This window comes from Aethalodelphis obliquidens, unplaced genomic scaffold, assembly GCF_003676395.1.
Source record: "Aethalodelphis obliquidens isolate GAN/ISIS:26980383/991018 unplaced genomic scaffold, ASM367639v1 scaffold42, whole genome shotgun sequence".
In the NCBI taxonomy this organism is placed as follows: Eukaryota; Metazoa; Chordata; class Mammalia; order Artiodactyla; family Delphinidae; genus Aethalodelphis; species Aethalodelphis obliquidens.
Window position 1 is genome coordinate 14,356,785 of NW_020837986.1, and position 23,154 is coordinate 14,379,938.

Genomic DNA, 23,154 nt, shown 5'->3' on the forward strand with positions numbered 1-23,154 from the left:
GTTTGGGGTTTCTGTGGCCAGCTGCATGTCAACTCTTCTTTCTGCCTTCTTTTCAGAATCTCCCTGCTGCTTGGGGAGCCCTTTCTATCCTCTCTCTGTCTGGCGAATGCCTACTCTTCAGAGGCACCACCTCCTCCAGGGAGCCCTCCCCGATAGCGCAAGCATCTCTATGCCCTTGTGCTTTCCCCTTAGGCAGCTCCTGTCTTCTTGGGGGTGTGGGTTTGCTTGTGGACACACTCACCCTCAGACACACACGACACACTGGGCTGTGAACAACTTTGAGGGGTAGAGCGCAGGTCTGATTCTTCCACAAATGATCAGAACCAGCCCATGCCTGGCACAGAGCAAGTGTTCAATATATCATTATTATTATTTAGGGCTCTGCAAAGGGTCACATAGATGTGGGCCCTTTGAAACCTGAGCATAACAGTCTGGAACCATGGGCAGGGAGCTCTCCATGACTCAGATAAAAAGCCAGAGGGAGCTCATCAAATTCACAGAGGGGAGCACAGCAAGGGGTTCCAAATGTAACATACATGTATATGCTTGTATAAATGGACATAAATAATTGAGATATACATAGATGCAGAAATATTATATTTCTGTCTTTGAATATATTGTTTGTATATCTCTAACGTTTATGTAACACTTACCACATGCTCTGCGTTTTCTGCAGATTATCTCAATTATGACACAGATACTATATTTTACAGATGAGGAGACTGAGGCACAGAGAGGTAAGTAACTTGTCTAAGGCCATGAATCCAACAAGTGATAGAGTCAGGGTTCACACCCAGGCAAGCCGGCTCCAGGGCCACGTTCTTTAGCACAATGAGATGCTTTTCCCGATGTTTCTTGTGCAAGAAAAATGGCAGATCCTGGACTTAGGGCCACAGAAGCTGCTGCCCAAGAATTGGGTCATGGAGTTGAGGTTTAACTGTTACTTGTGTAGGAAAGGGAGGCTCCCCCAGCTTCCTGTTATGCACTTACCATGTCCCAGGCACTGGAGATGGGAACAGCAGTAAACTTGCCCAGAGCAGCCCAGCCAAGTGTGTGAAGGGCTGGCTTGGGGACAGTAATTATAATGTTATAATATAATTTGCTGAACATATACTAAGTGCCAGCGCTAATGCTCTACGTGTGGTAGCTCATTCAACCTTCACAACACTTCAGATGCGGTAGGCACACCTATGGCCCCCATTTTGCAGATGAGAAGGTGAAGGGACTTGCTCAGGGTCGCTCAGGGAGAGAGGGATAAAGTCAGGATTTAAGCCTTGGCTTTGGTGGTCAGCGGCTTAAAGAGGAGTCAGCAGGACGTTGTGGCTACTCACTGTTCCGCTTAAGGAGTCGGAGGCATCCAGCTGGGCCCCGCCTAGCCCAGAGCCGGAGATGTTTCATTCAGCTCTAGACATTGCACTTGAAGGAGGAACATTATCAGACTGGGTTGGGTCCCACAGAGGGGATGTCAGAACCAGCTAGCTGGAGGAACCAGGGGCATGTAATAAAGGGGTTGGGGACACATCACTGGGAAGCCCTCAGAGGTGGAATTAGGCATACAATGCAGGCGGACAGAGAGTCATCAGAGATTCTTTGGGAGGAAGTGACCTCCCATCAGTGAAGGCATTCCAGCATGGCTGGATGATGAATGTGGCTGCGGAGAAGATTCTAGCATCATGTGAAGAACCAGATGACATGTGAGGTCCTTTGTGGCCCTAGAGCATGAGTCTATGAATTCAATTCTGTCCTGGTTCCAAGCTAGCTTATCTTTAAGATCCTTGAGTTTCTGAGAGACGTAACATCATGTAGGAGAAACACCATGAGTTTTGGTAGCAAAACTGAGTTCAAAACCAGGCCCTACCTGTTTTGTAACTTTGGGCAGGGGACTTAAGCTCTGTGTCTCAGTTCCCACATCGCTAAAGCAGGTACAGCAATGCTTACCTCAGAAGGTTGTGGGGAGGATTAAATGGAGTCATTTGCCTGGAACATAATAGGTGCTCAAGAAATGTTCATTCCTTTTCCTGAACAGAGCCAAGAACCAGGCTGAGGGAGGGGTGAGAGACCTTGATGATTTTCTAATGGGCTCGTATTTAAGCCCATCCTGTGGTTAAGAAGCAGAGGTACAGAGAAGCCCACTTGACTTGCCTGAGTTCACACACTGAGCTGGAGCAGAGCCAGAATGAGCCCAGTTCCCCTGATTCCCAGCCTGAAATTTCCACCTCACCCCACAGCATAGGACAGGCTGGGAAAGTCACCTCCCCACTTCTGGGCCTTTGTAAAATGATTGCCTCGGGGTGACTGACCTTGGAAGGCCCCTTCCTGTTCCTGGCATGGCAGTGTCAGTGACATTCTCTCCACCCCACCCAGTGGCCAGGATGTGCTGAGTGCTAACCAGCCGCCTCCAGATCCCATGACGTGCGCCCAAACGGGGGACAGATGGCAGGAACTGGAGACGCCCAGGGACTGACCGCTGGTGCATACTCTGTAGCCACTAGCCCAGGGCTCCCAGCCCACCCATGAGCCTGGGCCCCAAGCCCACCTGTACAGCTGCCCCTCGCTGCCCAGCTGGAAATGCTCATACTGGGCGTAGGCCTCGTTGCCTTCCCAATCTTGCAGCTCCACGCGCAGAGAGTACGCTGCCCTGCTGGTGAGCTGGTGCACCACCTCGTTACCTAACCAGTGCTCCCCGGCTGGGTTGCCAAAGCCCTGGGGAAGAGGAGAATGGGGGTAGGCTGCATGCCGAGGAGGAAGGCTACACCTCTGGTTAAGGAGCTGGGCTGGGCCGGGCTCTGGGGACACTTACCCAAAACCACTTTGCTAGGAGCTCCCCAACTCCTAGAGCAAAAAGACTAAGACTTTTGTGAATGTAAAAGCCTGTTAAAAATAATTGAAATCACATGAATCATAATTGAAATCTATGAAGTTCAAGAACAGGCAAAAAACCAGAAGTCTGTGGTGGTAGGAGTCAGAATAGCTACTACCTTTAGGGGAGTCTTGACTTGGAGGGGACACAAGGAGGGCTTCTGGGGTGCTGGAAGTGTTGTATATCTAGCTTTGAATGGTGGTCATATGGGTGAATACATATGTGAAAATTCACTGAGTCTTACACTTCAGATTTGTGCACTTAGCTACATGAATATTACATCTCAATTAAAAAATTAAATCAGCTGCATAAGTGGTAGAGCAAACATTGTTCAGTGACATGGCAGCCACTGAAAAATTTCAGTGACATAGGAATGTAAAGCTAAGAGCATTGGGAGTCACCAGTGTCCCAGAGTGACACGTGACCAATGCCCTTGGGCAGAACAATAATTCAGCACCGAGGACAGGGCACGCCAAAGCCCCACTCCCCATTTTAGCCATGCTGTACCCCTCATTAGCCTAATGGTTAATGTTCAGCAGTCTTTTGCGTATTTCTGCTTCTGAGCACCCTATTTCTCTTTGCCATTTGAGTGATTCTTTAAAACCCAATTGGTTCAAGAACAGTCATAGATTAATTTGGTACTTTTAAAAAAGTATTTATCAAATGAACAGCAAGCAGACACACAAAAAATAGTATTGTATTTCTGAGTATCTTTTTCTATTTCTTTTGCTCTTAAAAACTTTAAGAGCTTTTAAGTTAGCTTGCCAAAAATCCTTTATCCAAAATTTAATTAAAAAATTGAAAGACGATCAGGCACTATTCCTCGTCTTGTAAAATGCATGGGGTCTTTAAGCCAGCAATTCTGAATTTAAAACATCTCTCCTGCAGATGTAGTCATGTATGTGTGCTAAGACAAAGACATTCATTTAAGCGATGCAGCCAGGGGTGAGTAAGCCAGCAATTCTGAATTAAAAAAATCTCTCCTGCAGATGTAGTCATGTATGTGTGCTAAGACAAAGACATTCATTTAAGCAATGCAGCCAGGGGTGAGCAGCGGAGATCACTTTTTTCTCTTCCCTTTTTTGTATTCTTTAAAATTTTTTAGCAAGGTATATGTGTTATCTTTTCCAAAAATTAAAACAAAATAAAACTTACACTTTCATTCTTAGGATATATGTCAGGACTTGCAAAAAGAGGGTTCAATTTCAGGTGATGGAGTCCCCGATAGCATACTTGCACTGGCCAAATCTCTTTGAAGGCAGTTGGTTTAGGTGGGCTGAGTTATTTTCTGAGAAGGGTTGGGGGCAAACCAGACCCCTGCCCACAACCCACTTCCTGCCCCAGGTTTCAGGGCTGACAAGCTCCTCCCCAGGGCAGAAATGTTACCTGTTTGTAATCCTTCCAGTTCCGTTGGAAATTCATGCTGCCATTCTCACGGCGCTGGATGAGGGTCCACCCACCTCCACTGGCCTCCATGTCACAGAATACCTGGAGGAAATTGGGGAGGTGGGAAGTTGGAAGCCCCAGGAGGCAGCCAGAAGCCAGGTCTGGGCCAGCCCGAGGGTGATTTGGCTGACAGAACCTCACAGAGCAACAGGTGAGCTTGGTGGTCCAGGGCCTCCCAAGGATCCAGGTCCGAATCCCCCACCCGTTGTCTTCATTTGTCTGAAACGGTGGGCAAGTGATGTCCTCCCGGAGCCTTCTTTTCCTCAGTTGTAAAATGGGGATGTTAATACCTTAACCTTTTTGTGCCTCAGTGTCTCATCTGCACACTGGGATTGTTGTGAAAATTAAATGAGATGAGTCATCCACCAAAAGAACAGAGCCTTTCACTCGCTATTATTGCAGGGTTGCTGTAAGAATTAAATGCCAAGAGATGTAAAGTGCTTGGCACATGGTGTAGACTCAGGAAATGTTATTACAGGGGTTCCCTGGTGGCCTAATGGTTAGGATTCTGTGCTTTCATTGTGGAAGCCCAGGTTCGATCCCTGGTTGGGAAACCATCCTGCATGCCGGGCGGCATAGCCAAAATACAAAAAAAAAAAAAAGGAAATGTTATCACATTCAGCAGATAAATGTTTTCTGAGCATTTATTAGGTGCCAGGTTCCATTCAAGGCATGGGGAATGCCCATATGGATAAGACAGAATGATTCTTTCTTTCAAACAGCTTACCATCCACCACAATCACATCTTTCAGTTTAACTTTTGTTCACATATTATTTTTTCCAGCCAGCTCAGTACATTTCAATGTTTGATGAGGAAACACTTGGTGCCTGCCCCTGTACTAGGTGAATCAGAGACAAATCAGAGATAAATTAACCCCCAGGGCTGGCTTGGTCTGGAGGAGGCTAGCAGACTGATAGGGCTAGGTCTGATAGGGCTAGCAGACTATTGAATAGGAACATTTGGGCAGCTACAAAGAGAGTTCCTAAGAAGGAGTCATGGGGCAATCCTGGAAAGCTTCCCAGGGGAGGTGGCATTGGAACAAGGCTTTGGATGATGATATGCCTGCCAGACAGAGATCAGTGGGAATAGTGTTTCCAGTGGAGGGAGCAGGAGTAAAGGCTCTGAGATGGTGAAGGTCTGCTCAGGGAGAGAAGACAGTGGCATCTGTTGTGAGGGTAGCAGAAGTTGCAGGAAGGGAAACTGAGGCCCAGAGAAGGGAAGGGACTTGCTCAAGGCAAATGAGTCAAAAGTAAAGCTGAGGTTTGAGCCCAGATCTCTTGCCTCCCAGGCCAGCTCTTCCCTCTCTATCAGTGTTCCCAAATTTTAGTTATTCATGCCTTCCCAAATTCCACCATAGCTGAACTAATTTCATATAAAATATTTACTTTAAAACTGGTATCTTTCGGGCTTCTCTGGTGGCACAGTGGTTGAGAGTCTGCCTGCTGATGCAGGGGACATGGGTTCGTGCCCCGATCCGGGAAGATCCCACATGCCGCGGAGCGGCAGGGCCCGTGAACCATGGCCGCTGAGCCTGCACGTCCGGAGCCTGTGCTCCACAATGGGAGAGGCCACAACAGTGAGAGGCCCGCGTACCGCAAAACAAAAACAAAAACAAAAACAAAAACAAAAAACAAAAAAAAAAACCTGGTATCTTTCATAGAGAATGGACTTGAGGATACGGGGAGTGGGAAGGGTAAGCTGGGACGAAGTGAGAGAGTGGCATGGACATATATACACTACCAAACGTAAGGTAGATAGCTAGTGGGAAGCAGCTGCATAGCACAGGGAGATCAGCTCAGTGCTTTGTGACCACCTAGAGGGGTGAGATAGGGAGGGTGGGAGGGAGACGCAAGAGGGAGGAGATATGGGGATGTATGTATATGTATAGCTGATTCACTGTGTTATACAGCAGAAACTAACACACCATTGTAAAGCAATTATACTCCAATAAAGATGTTAAAAAAAATGGTGTCTTTTTTTTTTTTACTTAAATAAATACTCAGACTAAATGCATCTTAAAAGGAAATCTTATTAGTACCATAGAGGGAAAATTAGTAACACTTGCTTTTATTCAGATAATTGTAAAAATATATATAATGAAAACAAAATAGTGCTAGAAAATTCTAGCTAGAGATTGAGGGCCTGATCTCTCTTTGTTAAAAGGGGGATTTAGCAGGTGTGTGAGAACTGTTGAAGATAATCTGAGCCATCCTCCTTGATATATTCAGCTGGGTTGAAAGAAAACTGAAAAGGGAATATGAAGTGGGAAGACTGGCTAGTTGTTCTCCAAACTCTTCCACTTCTGGGCCTGGCCCCCAAACCCTCCCTCCTGACATCCACATTTTCCCTTGACTGCCCTCCCCCCACACATCTGATAACTGGGCCTCAAAGTTCTGGGTAAGCTTGGGAGCCACCCAGTGAAGACGGTGGAGCTTCCATCGGCCCCAGTCTCTAATTTCCCACATAAAGCAAGCTCCCACACCTACCTTCAGCTGGACTGTAGGTAGATTAGAAATAAACTTCTTTGTGTTAAGCCCCTGGAACTGAAATTCTTGCCGGTTTGTTTGCTGTATCAGCCAGCATTATCTGAACCAACACAGAACCATTTATTGCTATTCCAACTTAAAAGCATCCCAGGAAAACACGCTGGAGAAGGATGCATTGCCAGCTTTGGGAACTTCTGCTTTAACCGCATGATCTGACCCCTGAACGAGTGGGGGCTCCAGAGGGTAGGGTCACCCCCACCTTCTCTGGAATCTCAGCTGTTGGACAAGGCCTGGAGGTGACGTTGGTGGGGGCAGGGCGGGGTGGGGTGGAGGGCTGTCTGCGGGTCTTCTGGCTCAGCACCCTCTGACAGCCTCAGCCCTCCGGGAGCCCCCTAACCTTTCTGGGCTCTGTCACATTGGCCACATAGATGGTGTAGATGCCACTGGCATTGGCTCCGGAGCGCTGGATCTCTGCACAGTCCTGGAACACCTGCTCGGCTGCCCTCATGGAGGCTGCAATGGGACAAGGTAAAAACAATTGGAAGTGAGCTCAGGAGAGAGGGAAGGGGTCAGGTGGGCACTCCCGTCTGCTCTGTGCCAGGTTCTGGGCTGGGAGGCGTTGGGGATAGGGAGAGGTAGTGGACCCTGGAAGGTTTCGTAGAGGAGCTGACAGTGAGCTGGGGCCTGGATGAGGAGCAGAGGCCACCCAGGTGGAGAAGGGGCGAGTGTCTCAGGCAGAGGGAACAGCATATGCACGGGCTCCAAGGCGGGAAGAGTCCTGTGTGCAGGGATCGGGGTGAGGTGAGGGGAATCTGGCTGAGGCCACAAAGAGGAGATGACTCCCACCCAAATCCAGAGCTAAGGCCAGAGGGAGCTCTGGCTGTTTGATGGACCAGAGAGCAACATTAAGGAAGGAGAGATGAGGCTGAGATTTCAGCCTTGAATGCCAGGCTGAGGAGCCCAGACTGTGCAGAAGAAGAGCCCTCTGGCCAGAGGATAGAACAGAGATTGGAGGGGATGAGACTCAAAGCAGGAAGGGCAGAGATGAGGCTGCTAGAGTCTTCCAGGACAGGTAATTGGGGCTTGAACTCCACTGAGGTACTTCCGCATTTCACAGACTAGGACACTGAGGCCCAAAAGTGAGGTAACTGGCTCAAGGCCACACAGCTGGGTCGGGTGGGAGGGGTTGGGCAGGGCTTTCCCTCTCTCCAGGTCTTAGGGGGGATTTGTCCTTGGAGCTCTCTCGGGTAGGAGACCCAGGGTCCCCTCCACAGCCCACTCTACCAGCTGGATATCCCTGCAGCTCTTAGGTGGGTCCCCCTCATTATGCCCTCCCTGGGAGCTGACCTCTGGCCTTAAGGGAGAATATTAATTTAATGGCCAAATCCCACCAGGGCCCTGGAGGCCTTCAGGCTTAACCTGAAAAAAGTGACTGTTGGTAAATAAACTACAGAGGTTTCAAACACCCTCTCTGGCTCCTTTTTTGGGATCCAATTAGAGGTTTGGGCTATGATTCCACCAGAAACCAATCTGTGGGTAGGTGGGTATCCAAGGATAGGGCTAAAGTTCCAGATGGATAGGTATCCTGACCAGTGAGGAACCAGGAAGCTACCAAGGGGTGGGACTTCCTGTTTTGGCCTCATTCTTGAACCTGGATCCTGGGTCCTGGAGCTGAGGCCCTGTTGAAATAAGGCTGTTATTCCCAGATCACAAAGGCCCCAAATCCATCCCAGTCTGTGCACAAACATTCCCTGGGCAGGGTCTCCACGGCCCCGTCTGCCAGCCCCCTGGTCCCTGAGGAACTGGAGTCTAGCCAAGCCTGGTAGGCTGCTGGCCTAGAGGCGAGCTGGGACAGGCCCAACCTTCCCAGCTAGGCAAGGGCAGAGCTAGGAGTTGGCCTCAGATTTCCAGCCACTCTTCTCAGGGTCTGTCCACTATTGTTTTCCTTAGTCAACAACAATAGCCTTAACACAATCATAGCAATAAAAGTGAAATACCCACCATGCATTGTAGTGTTTCTTAGCCAGGTACTGTCAGGGGCAGTCTGGGGCCAGGAAAAGTATTTTCAGGGAGCATAAGAGCAAGGATGGACCAGTAGTGACATGCAACATAGTCTGGCCTCAGCCTGGACCCCGCTTAATCTTTGTACCAGCTTCACCCCCTTTGGCCCTAGGCACCATGCTCAGCCCCTTCGTGTGTATGAACTCATCTGATGCTCTGTGCCAGAACTCTGAGAGATAGGAGCTATTATTATTCCCATTTTATAGGTGAGGAAAGTCAAGGCTCTGAGATGTTAAATGACCTGTGCAAAGTGCCAGTGCTAGTAAGTGAAGGAGCCAGAGCTTGAACTCTGGTCCATTTGACTGGAGAGCCAGTACCTTTCCTACTACCCACCTCCCCTTGGGTCTCCACCACTGAGCCCATACAAGGTTGGACAAACAGACCTCGTTAACGAATGCTGCTTCTGATGCCATGCATGGGTTAGGTCTTTTCTACCTGTGCCCCCGTCCTTCTAACCTTCTGAATGCCCTGAGTTCTCCACCCCTTGCCAGCCTCCACCTGCCTAGGACAAAGCTGTGCAGAGAGGGGGTGCAGGCTTCCTGCTGGCCTTCATGGATGCCTGGTTCCTGTGCCCGTCTCCATCCAATCTTCTGTTCTACACCTGGTGACTAATCTTCCTCCAGTTTCTCCATCTAGACAGTAGGGAGAAACAACCCGTAGTGCCTCTCCCTGGTGACAGTGGGGCAGGACAGGCGTTTGGTCAAAGGGGGCCTGAGGCAAAGTCCCCTATACAACCTCTCACCCAGACTGGTGAGCAGACATTGGGCCACAGCTGGAGACTGAGTTAGCGGTGAGCCTGTGGGGAGAAGTGTTGGGCCCAGGCCCCGTGCCTTTGCTACAGGATTAATTTAGGCAGCCTCATTGCTATGGCTCTATGCACAAGCCAGTGATGGGTTCGGGTCACTCCTAATCTCATGGTTTGGAAGGTGTTCACCTCTCTTGCCTGTGGCCACCTCAGGCCTCACACCTCTATCTGGTGGGACCTGCCCAACTTAGATGGAGCCATGGTGCCATCCTCTGTCTCTAAATCCCTGCCACCCATAGTGTCTGGAATCCATCACTATTGCTTTTTGGTTTTTTTGGGCTGCATTGGGTCTTCGTCGCTGCGCGCGGGCTTTCTCTAGTTGTGGCAAGCGGGGGGCTACTCTTCCTTGTGGGGCGTGGGCTTCTCATTGCGGTGGCTTCTCTTACTGTGGAGCACGGGCTCTAGGCACGTGGGCTTCAGTGGTTGCAGCACGGGCTTAGTTGCCCCACGGTATGTGGGATCTTCCCGGAGGACCAGGGATCGAACCCATGTCCCCTGCATTGGCAGGCGGATTCTTAACCACTGGAAACTTCAGGAACACTGCTAGCAGGGCATCTAGCACATAGTAGGCACTTAACAAATATGTATTTCCTCCTCCTTCCCTCAGAGACCCACAGACGGGGGTTGGGCATCTTTTGCAAGAGACAGTTGTGGAACTCTGCTGTTCACGGCTGTATCCGCAGCACCCAGCACCGGGTCTGGCGCAGTAAGTGCTTGTTGACTGAGTGACTGAAGCTGGAACTGAGTGATTGAAGTCGGTCCCATTAGAAGTGAGGGCTGGGGAGCGGGGCCGGCCATTGTCCTCCTTTCTCAGAAGCCTGGGCCACAGGTGCCTCCCCACTTCTGTTTGGCCCTCTAGGGCTTAGGGGCAGGGGGCATTAGGGTGAGAGAAGTCCTTGGGAGGCATTGAGTCCAACCTCTCCATTCTGCAGATAGGGAAACTGAGGCTTGGGGAGGGGGGCAAGCCCAAGCAAGTGAGGATGGAGGGTGGATCCTGGACCCCGGACTCCTCAGTCTGGGCTGGTGGTATCCTTCTTATTATCATCACCTCCATTAAACGCATGGGGAAACGAACGCCGGTCAAGGTCACACGTGGAGTCGGGGCAAGAGTCTGGATTGGTTCCTCTTAGGACTGTTGTCGTCACCGTTATTACTACTGTTTGGTGTTATTCCTGTTTCATAGGTGGGGGCGGGGGGTGTTCTTTCCCGAGGTAGCTTCCAGGACTGGCGTGAACCGGGAGGGTAAGCGGGGTCTCCCACCCCTCTCCTCTCCTCCTCCCGCACCTGGCGGGCCCCCTTTGCTCACCCGGGCTCTGGGCCACGACGCGCACCAGGCGCTGCACCGACTCCAGCAGCTGGCTCTGCTGGCGCTGCAGGAGGCTGGAGTTGCTGCTGGCGGCGCGCAGGCTGCGCTCAAGGCCGGCGAGGGCGCCGCTCTGGCGGCCCAGTAGGCGCCGCAGCCGCTCCTTCTCGCCGCGGAGGCTGGCCAGCTCCGCCTGCTGCTGCGTCTCCAGGGCCTGCACCCGCGTCTCCAGCGCGCTGCGGGGCGGGGGCGCACAGGCGTGAACCCGCCGTCCCCACCTTGCAGTCACACTCACGGGCTTTCCCCTGGGCCCGGGGGTGAGACTCAGACCCGCACTGAGGCTCAGAGCGGTAGCGTCCCGCCCAGGGTTACACAGCCCGGAGGTCCGTGCCCACAGATAGCACAGAGTGAGGAGGGGAGGAAAGAGAGACCTGGCATTGGAGTAAAATGGATTGCAGTCCAGTAGAGGAAAGAGGTGGGGTGGGAGGGACACAGCAGCAACCTGGTAGCCATTATCAAATCCCAAATATGCGTGCCCTTTGACCTAGCAGTCCACTTACCAGAGATAACCTCCAGGGAGCATGGGCATGAATGCCCTTTGGAGGATGGGTTGTAATAGGGAAAAACAAAACAGCCAAAATGCCAACGGCCAGGACTGGCTGAGTCTGTTCTGTTCTGGTGTCCCTGGAAATGTTCTGGAGTGGTGAAGGGGAAGGAGGCCGAGAGCATTTGCGCAGAATTGGAAAGATGCCGGGGACTTGGAGTGGGCGCCCTGGCGCATCAGTACCTCTAGTCTAACCCCACGTGTGGGAAATTAAAAGAGAAAGAAAAAGGTATTAATGTAAATGTAGAGGGATACTGGGGAGCTTATAGGAAAAGGCGTGGATGGACACGTGGAAGGACATAGTGGCGCCTGTGTTTCTAGCGAATGTGAAAGAAAATCCACTAAGTGCTGTTACTTCTGCAGAGCAGGTTTGAGCAGATGGGGGTGGAGAGGAGGGGGGGGTGTGGAGGGGACTGACCTTCCCTTTCATTCTGCACAGGTCTCTATTGTCTGATAAGTAAGACTGTCTAATGAGCATGAGGCATTTTTGTAATGAGTTTAAAAAAAAAGTCTTAAAAAAGAAAGAGGCTTTTGACTCAGCTCTTGCACTTTTGGCATTTTATCCTAGAGATTTGCTCACATGTGTGTGCAATAAGATATGGGAATGTTATTCATAGCATCACTGGTTGGAATCGTAAAAGACTGGAACAACCTCAATACCCATTAATTGGGGACTGGGAAATAAATGTGGGGACAGTCATACAGTGAAACATTATGCAGCTGGAGGAAAGAACGGGCAAGTGTGTCATGCAGTTACGGAACCATCTCTAGGATAACTGAAAAAACGAGACAAAAAACCAACGTGCCGAGGAGTAGTCTGCTTCACTTGGGTTTAAAAAGGGACTGTGCATACCTATTTGCCTCTGCTGTGGGTGGGTGGGTGGCTGAGGGATAGGGGTAGGAAGGAGATGTTTTCCTATACATGAGGCTATGCCAACCCATTCTGCAGACTAAGAAAATGAGTCCAGCCAGGGCAGGAGGAATTTTCCCTGGACCCCAAATTATGCCGCAGGAAAAGAGAGAATTTGGGCACACTGGATTCTAGAATTTTAGCTGTCTCCATGGGCCAAGAGCTTATGGATCATATCCTCCATCTTCACTGGTCTCTAGGCACTTGGTAATTCAATTCAGAGTGATTGATAGTGTCCCAGTCCTTCCCCTCTCAGGGTGGAGAGTAAGAATAAGAAATTACACAAACTATCATTAACGGTCCTCAGGTCACAGGGAGCTGGAAGACCTTTATGCCTTTTCTTTTCTTTTTTTTTTTTTTTTTTGCGGTACGAGGGCCTCTCACTGTTGTGGTCTCTCCCGTTGTGGAGCACGGGCTCCGGACGCGCAAGCTCAGCGGCCATGGCTCACGGGCCCAGCCGCTCTGCGGCATGTGGGATCTTCCCGGACCGGGGAACGAACCCGTGTCCCCTGCATCGGCAGGCGGACCCTCAACCACTGCGCCACCAGGGAAGCCCCTTATGCCTTATCTTGACCCAGCATGTGAGCAACAGTAACATCTCGCCCTGTACACAGGCTTGTGGCTGCTTCAGTGCCTCCTCCAGCAGCCAGACCTTGGCAGTGTTTTCTCTACTCAGCTCGAAACCAAGACGAAATCAGCTTCAGAGGTCCATGTCTCTCTGCCTTATCTGTACCCCAGGACTCTTTCTTTCTTTGTAATTTAAAGGGTGTTCCCCTTGTGTGTCTTTGCTTATAAATGCAGAGACTGTCTGCTAATGCAGAAAAGAAACTGGTCACTGTGGTTGCTTCTGGGAAGGAGAGTTGGTAGATGAGATCAGATTTATTTGTTTGCAAATAAGTAAATCAAATTAAAATGTACAGGGTGAATTAAAACGTACAGGGTGAATTGTATGGTGTGTAAATGGTAGTTCAATAAAGCTGTTAAAAATTCATGAAATAAATAAAGGAAGAAAGAAAAGAAGGGAAGAAAGAGAGAGGGAGAGAGAGAGGGAAAGATAGAAAGAACAGAGAAAGAATCAGCGTGTCCTGAGCCCCAGGAAAATGCCTGTCCCCTGTCCCACCCAGGACGGGATAGCCAGGCCCCATGCCTGCCTGGCCGCCAGCCCCAGGGTCCACATTCACTCTCGGCTTCAGTCTGATCCCCAGCCCTGGTTTCAGTCTTTCCCCCAGCCCTGGTCACTAGGGCTCCAGGCCTAGTCCCCCAAGTGTCCCCTCACTCCAGTCTTAATCCGGGCCCCTAGCTCTGGCTCTACCCCCCAGCCCAGGCACTAGCCCAAGTCCAACTTCCGACCTCGGCCCCGGCCCGAGCCCAACCCTGGCTGGCTCTGGTGCTCACCCTTGGTCTCAAGCCCACTTGGGTCCCAGCTGGCCCTGGCCCTCAGCCCTGCTCCCAGCCCTTGTCCCTGTCCAGTGCCAGGGTGCCAGTGCCCACCTGTTGTGGCCCTGCAGCCGGTGGAGCTCGTGGCCCTGCAGCAGCAGCTGCCTCTCCAGCTTGTTGGTGGACAGTGACGTCTCCAGAAGCTGGATCTCCATTCTCGATGTCTGGTTCAGGACCTGCCCCGGTGAGTGGGGGGTGGGGGGAGGTGGGGGCCCATGTAAGGCCTGCAGGAGCCCTGCCAGCAGCCAAACACCTGACCTTGGGCCCTGCCATTCCAGAAACTTGCTGACCTATTTCCACCTTCGCAGTATTTTCTCACTCGCTCACAGACCCTAACTGAGCTTATGATCTGGTTCTTAAATTTACTCTTTCCCGTCACTGCATGGCAGTTCCATTCCTCCTGCTGCTCGGACCCCAGCAGGGGTCAGCTTTGACCCACCCCCCCATATCTAATCCATCAGCAGGTCCCATCAGCTCCGCCTTCCAAATGGGTACCTGACCACTTCCCTGCGCTTCCCCGCCCCAACTCAGGCCCCGGCCTCCATCTCCCGCCGTACCCGGGCCAGCCTACTCACAGGGCTCTCCGCTCCTGCCCTTGCTTCCTGCAGCCCTTGGCTGCTTGGTAGTCTGAGGTAGACTTAAAAAGCAGCCCCTATGCTCTCCCTGCGGCTCCCACCTCACACGGCAGTGGCCTGCGAAGCCCTGTGATGCCATCTGCCCCCATCACCTGTCTGAGCCCACTAGTCTCCCTGGGTCACTCCAGCCATACCGGCCTCCCTGATGCTCCTGGAGCTTGCCAGCACCGTTCCACCCCTGGGCCTTTGCAGATACCATTCTCCCGGTCGGGAAGGTTCTCCCAGTAAGCCTGGCTCCAATCCTACCCTCCCAGTGGTGCCTTCCTGGCCGTACTGTCTAAACTTGCAACTCACCCCTCCCGCCACTCCCGGCACACACTCCCCACTGATCTCGTCCATGCTACTTTCTCCCTAGTGCTACCACCGTCTCACACACGTATGTTATTTATCCTGTTTGTTTTCTTGGTGCTCATTAGAAAGGAAGCTTCATGGGGGTAAGGCTCCACGCCTGTTTTGTTTACTGCTGTAAACTAGAACCAGGCCCATCCAACAGTGCCTGGTACATAGTAGGGTTTAACAAACATGTGCCCATTTGTCAGTGTCTTTTCAGCCATTCACTTACCCTCTCATTTATACTCCTGTCCTCTCCTTCCCTCTCCGCTGCTCCCTGTGGCCTCCTCTTTCAGAGTCACTGGCCCCCTGAGTTCTAATGAATTGTTTATTATCCGCCTTCCCCTGGAGCACTGTGAGTCCTCTGGGGGGTGTGTGCTGCGGCATCCCCTCATCCCAGTGCCCAGCACGGACCCGGACACTGGAGTCACAGAGGCAGAAGAGACACACCCAGTGTCTGCCCTCCCCCCTCTCCCTACCCTGGGCTCATGGCCTGGTGGGAGAACGTTTTGTAACGGGGTCATCAGGGAGGAGCCCAGGAGGCTACAGGGTCAGAGGAGGCCCTGACCTCACCCAGGGACAGGGGTCAGGGCAAGATGACTGGGGCTGTGAGCCAGCCTGGCCTGCCACAGGCCCCCCAGTGCTGCCCCCTCACCCTCCGGTACCTGAGCCTCCACGTCGGTCAGCTTGCGGGTCTGGGCGGTGGTCTGGTTCAGGAGGCTGGTGCCCAGCTCCAGCATGGTGGCTGTCTGGTTCTGGACCATGTGCTGCTGGGCCTGCGCCAGCTCCAGCCTCAGGTTCATCTGGATGTACCTTTCTAGCTGTGGGGAGACAGACGGTGGGCTGGGGTCATGGGTAGGGCCTGGGGGAAGGCTCCTGTCCCTTCCATATATCCCCATGGAAGGACATAGAGCAACCAGGGGCATCCTCCACTCAGCAGCCAGAGGGATCCTGTTAAACCTAAGTCAAATCACATTTCTCCTCTGCTCAAAACCCTCCCAGGGTTCCTGTCTCACTCAGAGGGAAAGCCAAAATCCTCTCTGACTGCAGGTTCTTTCATGACCTGGCCTCCTGCTACCACTCTGATTTCCTCTCCTTGCCTTCTCTCCCTCGCTCAGCTCCAGACACACTGGCCTCTGTAACACCCTTCCAACAGAGCAAGCACACAACCACCTCAGGGCCTTTGCACATGCTGTTCCCTCTGTGTGGATCCTGCCCACTCACACACCATCTACGAGGCTCACTCCTTCATGTCATTTCAGGTCTCTTCCTACCACTTATCACTCCCTGACTTCGTATTACATATTTATCTGTTTATTGACTTTTAAAATTTACCCTTGGAATGTCAGTGCCATGAAGCAAGGGGCTTTGACTTGCTTTATCTCCATATCTAGCACAATGCTTAGCTTACAGTGGGTGCTCAAAAAAAATGTGTTCAATGAGTCGATGAAAAGGGGAAGCAGCAAGGGTCAGAGCATAGTGCCCAGTGTCATGCCCGTTACCCAGCTTCCTAGGGCTGAGTCAGTAGCAGGAAGTGGGGATGCATCTTTCCCCGTACAAGAGTTTGCAGGTCCATCAACCAAGCCGGACTTTCTATTTTCTGGCCCCCTCCATCTGTGAAATGGAGCTGAACTGGCCAGTCTCCAAGGGTTCTCCCAGCTCAGATGTTTTGGGATCTGACAAGCTAATGTTCATTTCTTTGACAGGGCAGCTCTCTTTCCCAAGAGCAGGAGAAAACTGGTGTGGTGTGAGACCAGGATCAAATTGCAAAGGTGAACAGCATGTTCTCAGGGCTCAGTGCCTGAAGGCAGAGAGCCGGTGCCCCTCCTCCACTCCCTCTCCATTTGGCACACTTGCTGGCCTCTTGCCACAGTCTCTATCCCTCAGCCCTGGCTCCTTCCCTTCTCCTGTCAGTCTTCCAGGAGGTCCAAAAGGGCAGCTCCCAGGGTCCCTGAGAAGACTGGTGCTTCCAAGAGAGAGGCAGTGACCTTGGCTGGGGGTCAGGTTCCAGCTGCTTCTTCCTTAGTCTCTTCCATCTCAAGTGTCTGCTCCCACACCTTCCTCCCTTGAGTGCTTTAGAAGGGGCATGGTCCATTGTAGTGCAATGTTAAATCCTGAAGGGGGCGCAAGTGGTGTCGATTAGAGCAGTGGTTCTAAACTTGTAGTCCTTGTGGCAGCGTCGCTAGTGAGCTTGTGAGAAATGCAAGTTTCTAGGCCCCACTCCAGACCTACTGAATCAGAAATTCTGCGGAGAGGCCCAGCCAGCTGATGCTCGCTTAAGTGTGAGAACCCGTGGTGCAGAGGTCACAAAGGGGACTTGAGGACCAGGGAGACAAGTACATCCGAGCTTCTCAAGCCTTTGTCCCTTTGGCCCCTTCTTTCCTCCTCTGCACCATCAGCACCCCACCTCCCCCAGCACACACGTGTGCTCCAAGGGCTCCCAGCTAAAAATTAAAGAAAAAAAAATCCTTGACTCCACAGCCCCCTCTATCTGTGTCTCCAGTTTCTCTGCTCCCCCAAACAACAACACTTCTTGAACAAGTTGTCTCCATTTTCACCTCCATTCCCACGCTCACCTTTTCATTTTTTTATTTTTAATAAATAAATAACTAAATTAATTTTGGGGCTGTGGCATGCGGGATCTTTGTTCCCCAACCAGGGATCACCCTTGCCCCCTGCAGTGGAAGCATGGAGTCTTAACCACTGGACCACCAGGAAGTCCCCACCTTTAAAAAAAATTAATAATATTATTATGGTGTACTTTACGCACACACACAAAAGCGTAAAGAATAGTACATTAAAATGTGTGTATTTACCACACTCAAGAAAAAAATGCAATCCGTATTGTTGAATCCTGTGCACCCGCCGACCTATCCCCAGCCCCAGGAGCCCCTTCACTCTTTAACGCACCTTGTTATAACCCTCCTTGACAAGCGAGGGTCAGGGGACACTTCTGTGCCCTCAGCTTACTCTCCACCTCAGCAGCAGTCGACCCATATGGCCGCTCCCTTTTTCTGGAAGTATTTCCCAGATGTACGCTCCTTGAGTTTTCCTTCTCCCCTCCTCCGTCCTTTGCCCTCCCCTCCCATCACCCCCTCTCTGAGTCCTCCTTTTTCAGGCTTCTTAGGGAGCTCTCATGAGCCCCATCCTGGGCCCTCGTCAAGGGTGTTTACGTTCTCTCCCTAGGTCAAGGGTGCTTAATGGGGGACCACAGGGCCTGTGAAGAGAATTTAGGGGGTCCATGAACTTGGATGAGAGAAAAATTACATATCTGTTCACTAACCTGTAATTAAAATTTGGTATTTCCTTCAATTATGAGCATAGGCCCCAAATCATAGCACTGTTAGTTGACTGTACAACTTCATTACCAATAGAAATCGTAAGTATTTTCACATCACAGCACCGATGTTACATTATCTTAAAATATGATAGTGATCATCACTTCAGAAGGACAGACATTCTCAAACCCACCACTGGATAATGTGACAACTATGGCACAGATTTAATTTTTAATGTTTTGATTATAATCACATTATCACTGGGTGTTCTTAGGCTTTTATTTTATGCATTTAAAAGTAATATTCTGGGGCCTCCCTGGCGGGGCAGTGGTTGGGAGTCCGCCTGCCGATGCAGGGGACGTGGGTTCATGCCCCAGTCCGGGAAGATCCCACATGCCGCGGAGCGGCTGGGCCCGTGAGCCGTGGCCGCTGAGCCTGCGCGTCCGGAGCCTGTGCTCCACGGCGAGAGAGGCCACAGCGGTGAGAGGCCCACGTGCCGCAAAAAAAAAAACAAAACAAAAAAGTAGTAGTCTGAAAAAGGGTCCATAAACTCCCCCCAGGACCAGATGGCAAAGTGCCCAAGGCCCCAGAGGCATCAGGGTCCCGCCACTCCAGTGGGTCCTAGGATTTCCACATCCCCCTACGTGCTGACTGCGCGGTCTCCGTCCCACCCGGATTTCTCCCCTGAATGTCCCACCAGCTTGCCATCACCACCCGGGCTTCCAAAGGCATCTCAGGCAGAAGCATCCAACATATAGCCCTTGATTCCCCAGCTCCCACAGCACCCCGTCCCTGCCTGTCCACCCCATTCTCCTCCCTCTTTCCCATCACAGTAAATGGCCTCACTCAGTACTTAAGCCCCAAACCCAGACTCCATCCTTGACTCTTTCTGTCACCCACCGCACTCAATCCACTAGCAAGTTCTGGTCACTATGATCCTAATGTGAGTTGCCAATCTGTTCGCTTCCCTGCACCTTGGGCCAGGCTGCCAGCATACCCACAGGTCAGCCTCCCCGCCGTGCCTCTATCAATACTCTGGGGATTCTAACATGTGGCCCAGCGTGCATTCATGTGCACAAGGGTAAGCAGAGCTATACTGAGGCTGCTCTCAGACTATCCCATGTGTCACAAGCCTGGTTTAAAATATAGACTCCCAGGCCCTGAGCTCCTGCTCCACACAAACAGCAAGTTTATTCCTTCCATGAGACCTTCTCAAGCCTCTCCCCCAAGAGTCTCATTTGCAGATGGTCAAACTGAGACCCAGAAGAATTGCCGAAGGTCACCAGCTGGTGGGCTGTGTTCCAAGACTCCTCAGGTCTGCAGAGCAGGGTAGCTTGGGATCCTCTCAAGCGATGGGAGCTCCTTAAGCACTCTTATTAGTCCCCCACTTGTCCTGTGGCTGCCAATGGCTGGGTGGGGCGAAGGCCACCCACAGCTGGGGCCCATCACCCAATTTGCCACGCATGCTCATGGGCCCTAGGATGGGTGATCTGGGCACCGTTCAGCCAGCCCACAGCTCTGGTGACTGATGTCAGCTTGTGTGGTGGGCGCTGGGCCCAGCCTGGGCTCAGGCACCAGCTGGAAGGGTGGAGGAAGGACCCCCATGGAGAAACAGGCCCTGGTGGGATCTGCCACGCCGCCGCCCCCCCCCCCCCCACGCAGGACTGGACCTCCCCATTCTCTGCCACCCTCATGCTGGTAAACTCTCAGGGCTGAGATGGGGGAATGGGGCTCTGAACTCCCACCACCCCTCTGGCCTGCAGAGAGGCTGATCTTTGGCCCTTGAGCTACTCCCTCTCCCCTTGGCCCTGGGTTTGACTTCTGGCTCTGCTACGCTCTAGCTGTGGGCCTCTAGCAGGTGAGGGCTACCTTTCTCTGAGCCTCACTTTACCAACCTCTGCCCGGGGACAGTAAACCCTGCTCCTCGTTGGGGAGGGGGCATTTGAAAAGGGCCTTGAAGGAAAGGAGAGGAGTTTTGACAGGCAGGGGCTGGGGGAGGAAGGAGGCTACCTCGGACACACTAGGGACGAGCATGTAGGCACGAGCAGCCTCAGTGGCCAAGGGGATCTGCTCAAGCCAGCTTTGCTCCTGCATTATCTAAATGAAAAAACTTCAACTGGTAAATGCGTAAACAGCTGTGCTCCATTCATCCAATGAACTCTGCTCAGCAATAAAAAGGAATGAATTACTGACGCATGCGACAGCACGGAGGCATCTCCAATTATGCTGCACGAGAAAAGCCAGACTCAAAAGGCTACATGCTGTAGGATTCTAGTTATATGACTTTCTGGAAAAGTCAGAATTAGTTGTTGTCAGGGGCTAGGGCCCGGGGGTAGGGATTCACAGCAAAGGGACACGGGGGAAATTTTTGGGGTGCTGGCAATATTCTATATCAGGTGATGGTGGTTACACGACTATATACATTTGTCAAAATTCATAGAACTGTACATTAAAAGAGTGAATTTCACCGTATCCACATACTGAGACTATATCTTAACATAAAACAAACCTAGCCACACAAGGTTCTATAAAATGTCCCATATAAAAATGTGTTATAATAATAAATGTTTCCTCAAGCTAATCCCTCGCCCTCTGAGTTTCATTCATGTATTCACTCAGAAATTATTTCTTGAGCTTCCCATCTTGGGATGGGAATTAGGGTGAAGCAGGACAGGCTGAACCTCGGCCCCAGGGGAGGAAGGGCAGAGATTAGAGCCTAAGGAAGGAGAAAGGGCTTCAGCAGGGGTCCCTCAGGCACTGGGCCCCAGGCAGGGAGGGATACAGGAGCAGAGACCTGGCGAGCCTGGAGGACATGCAGGGCCCAGTCAGCCCAGCCCCATTTCACATACAGGGAAACTGAGGCCCCAATCAGTAAAGTAACTTGCAGGAAGTTACACACAGGAGCTACTGCCCTGTCTAGCCAGACATATGGACATCTGGAAGGTCAGAGCTTTGACGGTTTTGTGTATGTGTTTCAATTTGAACGCAAATTTTTGTAATTTTAATTTAAATTTTTCTAATGGGTAATATAAGCCCTGCCCTGTTTCCCCTACTCACAGGCCACTGAAGGGGCTTCCAGGTTTGCTCTCAGAGAAACTCTAAGCATGTACCAGCAGTAAGTATGCTTATATCCCCCTGCTTTTAGTCTATGAAAATGTCAGCTCACCACGCTGCATCCTGCGTCTTTTTTCTTAATATAATTTGGAGATTGTTCTAGATAAATCCAGGGAGACTCGCTTGCTGTTTTAACAGCCTCCCACTGTTTGCTTACAGCTGGGCTGTAGGTTATTTCCAGGCTTTTGCCATCACACCAGGGCTGCTGGGAACATCCTGTCCACTTGTCATTAACTCTCTTGCAAGGCTGCTTGGGGATAAATCCCTTAAACCAGAACTGCCGAGTTTAAGGGTGTGTACACTAGTGATGTGGACAAACTGCCCTGGGCAGAGGCTGTGTCTGTGGTTCCCACACTGCGTCTGGAGGAGGGGCCCTGAGCCAGGGTGTTACCTACTCCAATCCTCCAACACACATCCACACGCCCCTATCTCAGGAGCTCCCAGAGCTTCTCCTGTCAGCTCCCTTCTGACTTTCAGGTCTGCCCATAAGTGTCACCTCCTCTGAGCAGCGTTCCCTGGCCACCCCATCAAAGGTAACTGCACCCCAGCCCTACTCCACCTGCCATGACTGTGGTTTCTTCACAGCATGTCATGCATCTGAAATCACTGCAGTCATCTCCTATTTGTCTCTTCCCCCCAACAGGAATATCAGCCCCAGGAGCGCAGGGTTGCCCTGTTCATGACCACATCCTCTGTGCCTCTAACAGTGCCAGGCACATAAGAGGTGCTCAGAAACTATTTGTTAAAAAGAACAAATAGGTCCATTCTATGTAAGGAGCTCCGGATTTCCACCGAATCATCGTTTGGCTGCTAGAAATAAGTTTGGACGTCCTAACCCAGCCCCAGCTGCCCCTGGAGCCCCGTAAGAGGTATGGCCAGAGGGCCAGAGTGTGGGGAGACCACTGGTCCAAGGACAGGAAGAAAAGGGGAAGAAATGCCACACAGAGACTGGAGGGCAAGGGGGCAGGAGCTGAGGGAGGCCCACGGCAAGGGAGGGAGCCAGCTTGTGGTATCTGCAGGGGAAATGTTCCAGAAACCTGACACAGTCTCGGGGCCCATTCGTCTGTTCAACACACTCATTCAGAAGTGCCAGGACTCTTGCGGGGCACTGGGGAGAGAGCGGTAACCAGGGCAGGCTGGTTCCTGCTTGAGGAGGGGTGCCAGGTGTGGCCCCAAGGGCTTTACTTAGCCCGTTTAGTCCTTGGTCTCATCGCTCCCATTTCACAGATGAGGAAAAGAAGCACAGAGAAGATGAGCCCGTCCCCCAAGTCTCACAGCTTGGGAGTGGCAGAGGCGGGCTTGGGACCCAGGCCTTCGGGCTCCTGAGACCACAGCCTTCACCACTCCAGGGGGCTGCTTGTAGCACCAGACTTCATGGCAGCCCCAATCACCCTCCCAGTACTCATGCCCCAGTGTAGTCAGACTGGTCAGTGTGACCAACAGGACACTGGAGAGATGTTGATGGTGAGCCCGCGGTGACATCGTCACGTTGTGGCTTCTGCTTTGCCCCCTCTTGAATCTCTTGCTCGGGGGGAAGTTGGCCCCCATGTCCTGAGGACCCTCAAGCAGCCCTGAGGAGGGACCCATCTGGAGAGGAACAGAGGGCTCCCACCAGCAGCTAGTACCACCCTCCCGGCCCAGTGCCGGGGACACCTTAGAGGCTGATCCTCCAGCCTTAGTCAAGCCTTCAGATGACCACAGCCCCGGCTGACATCCGAGTGTAACTGCATGGAAAAAAACCCGAGTCGGAACTACCTTGGTAAGGGGTTCCCGATTCCTGACTCTCAGAAACTGTGAGAGATAATAAGTGTTTGTGGTTACTCGAACTTGCTGAACATCTTAGGGTGATGCATTATGCCACAATAGATGACCGGAACTACTGCA

At 51.7% G+C, this 23,154-nt stretch overlaps 1 protein-coding gene across 1 annotated transcript in view; it reads right to left on the reverse strand.

Annotated features, from left to right (window-relative positions):
* Window positions 1-23,154, reverse strand: part of ANGPT4 (angiopoietin 4) — a 47,596-nt gene that overhangs the window by 11,077 nt on the left and 13,365 nt on the right. The window contains exons 2-7 of the mRNA XM_027078677.1: window positions 15,544-15,699; window positions 13,968-14,089; window positions 10,966-11,198; window positions 7,191-7,306; window positions 4,247-4,348; window positions 2,537-2,703 (exon numbers count right to left, since the gene is read on the reverse strand). Coding sequence (XP_026934478.1) covers window positions 2,537-2,703; window positions 4,247-4,348; window positions 7,191-7,306; window positions 10,966-11,198; window positions 13,968-14,089; window positions 15,544-15,699 — 896 coding nt within the window. The remainder of the gene's footprint in view (window positions 1-2,536; window positions 2,704-4,246; window positions 4,349-7,190; window positions 7,307-10,965; window positions 11,199-13,967; window positions 14,090-15,543; window positions 15,700-23,154) is intronic.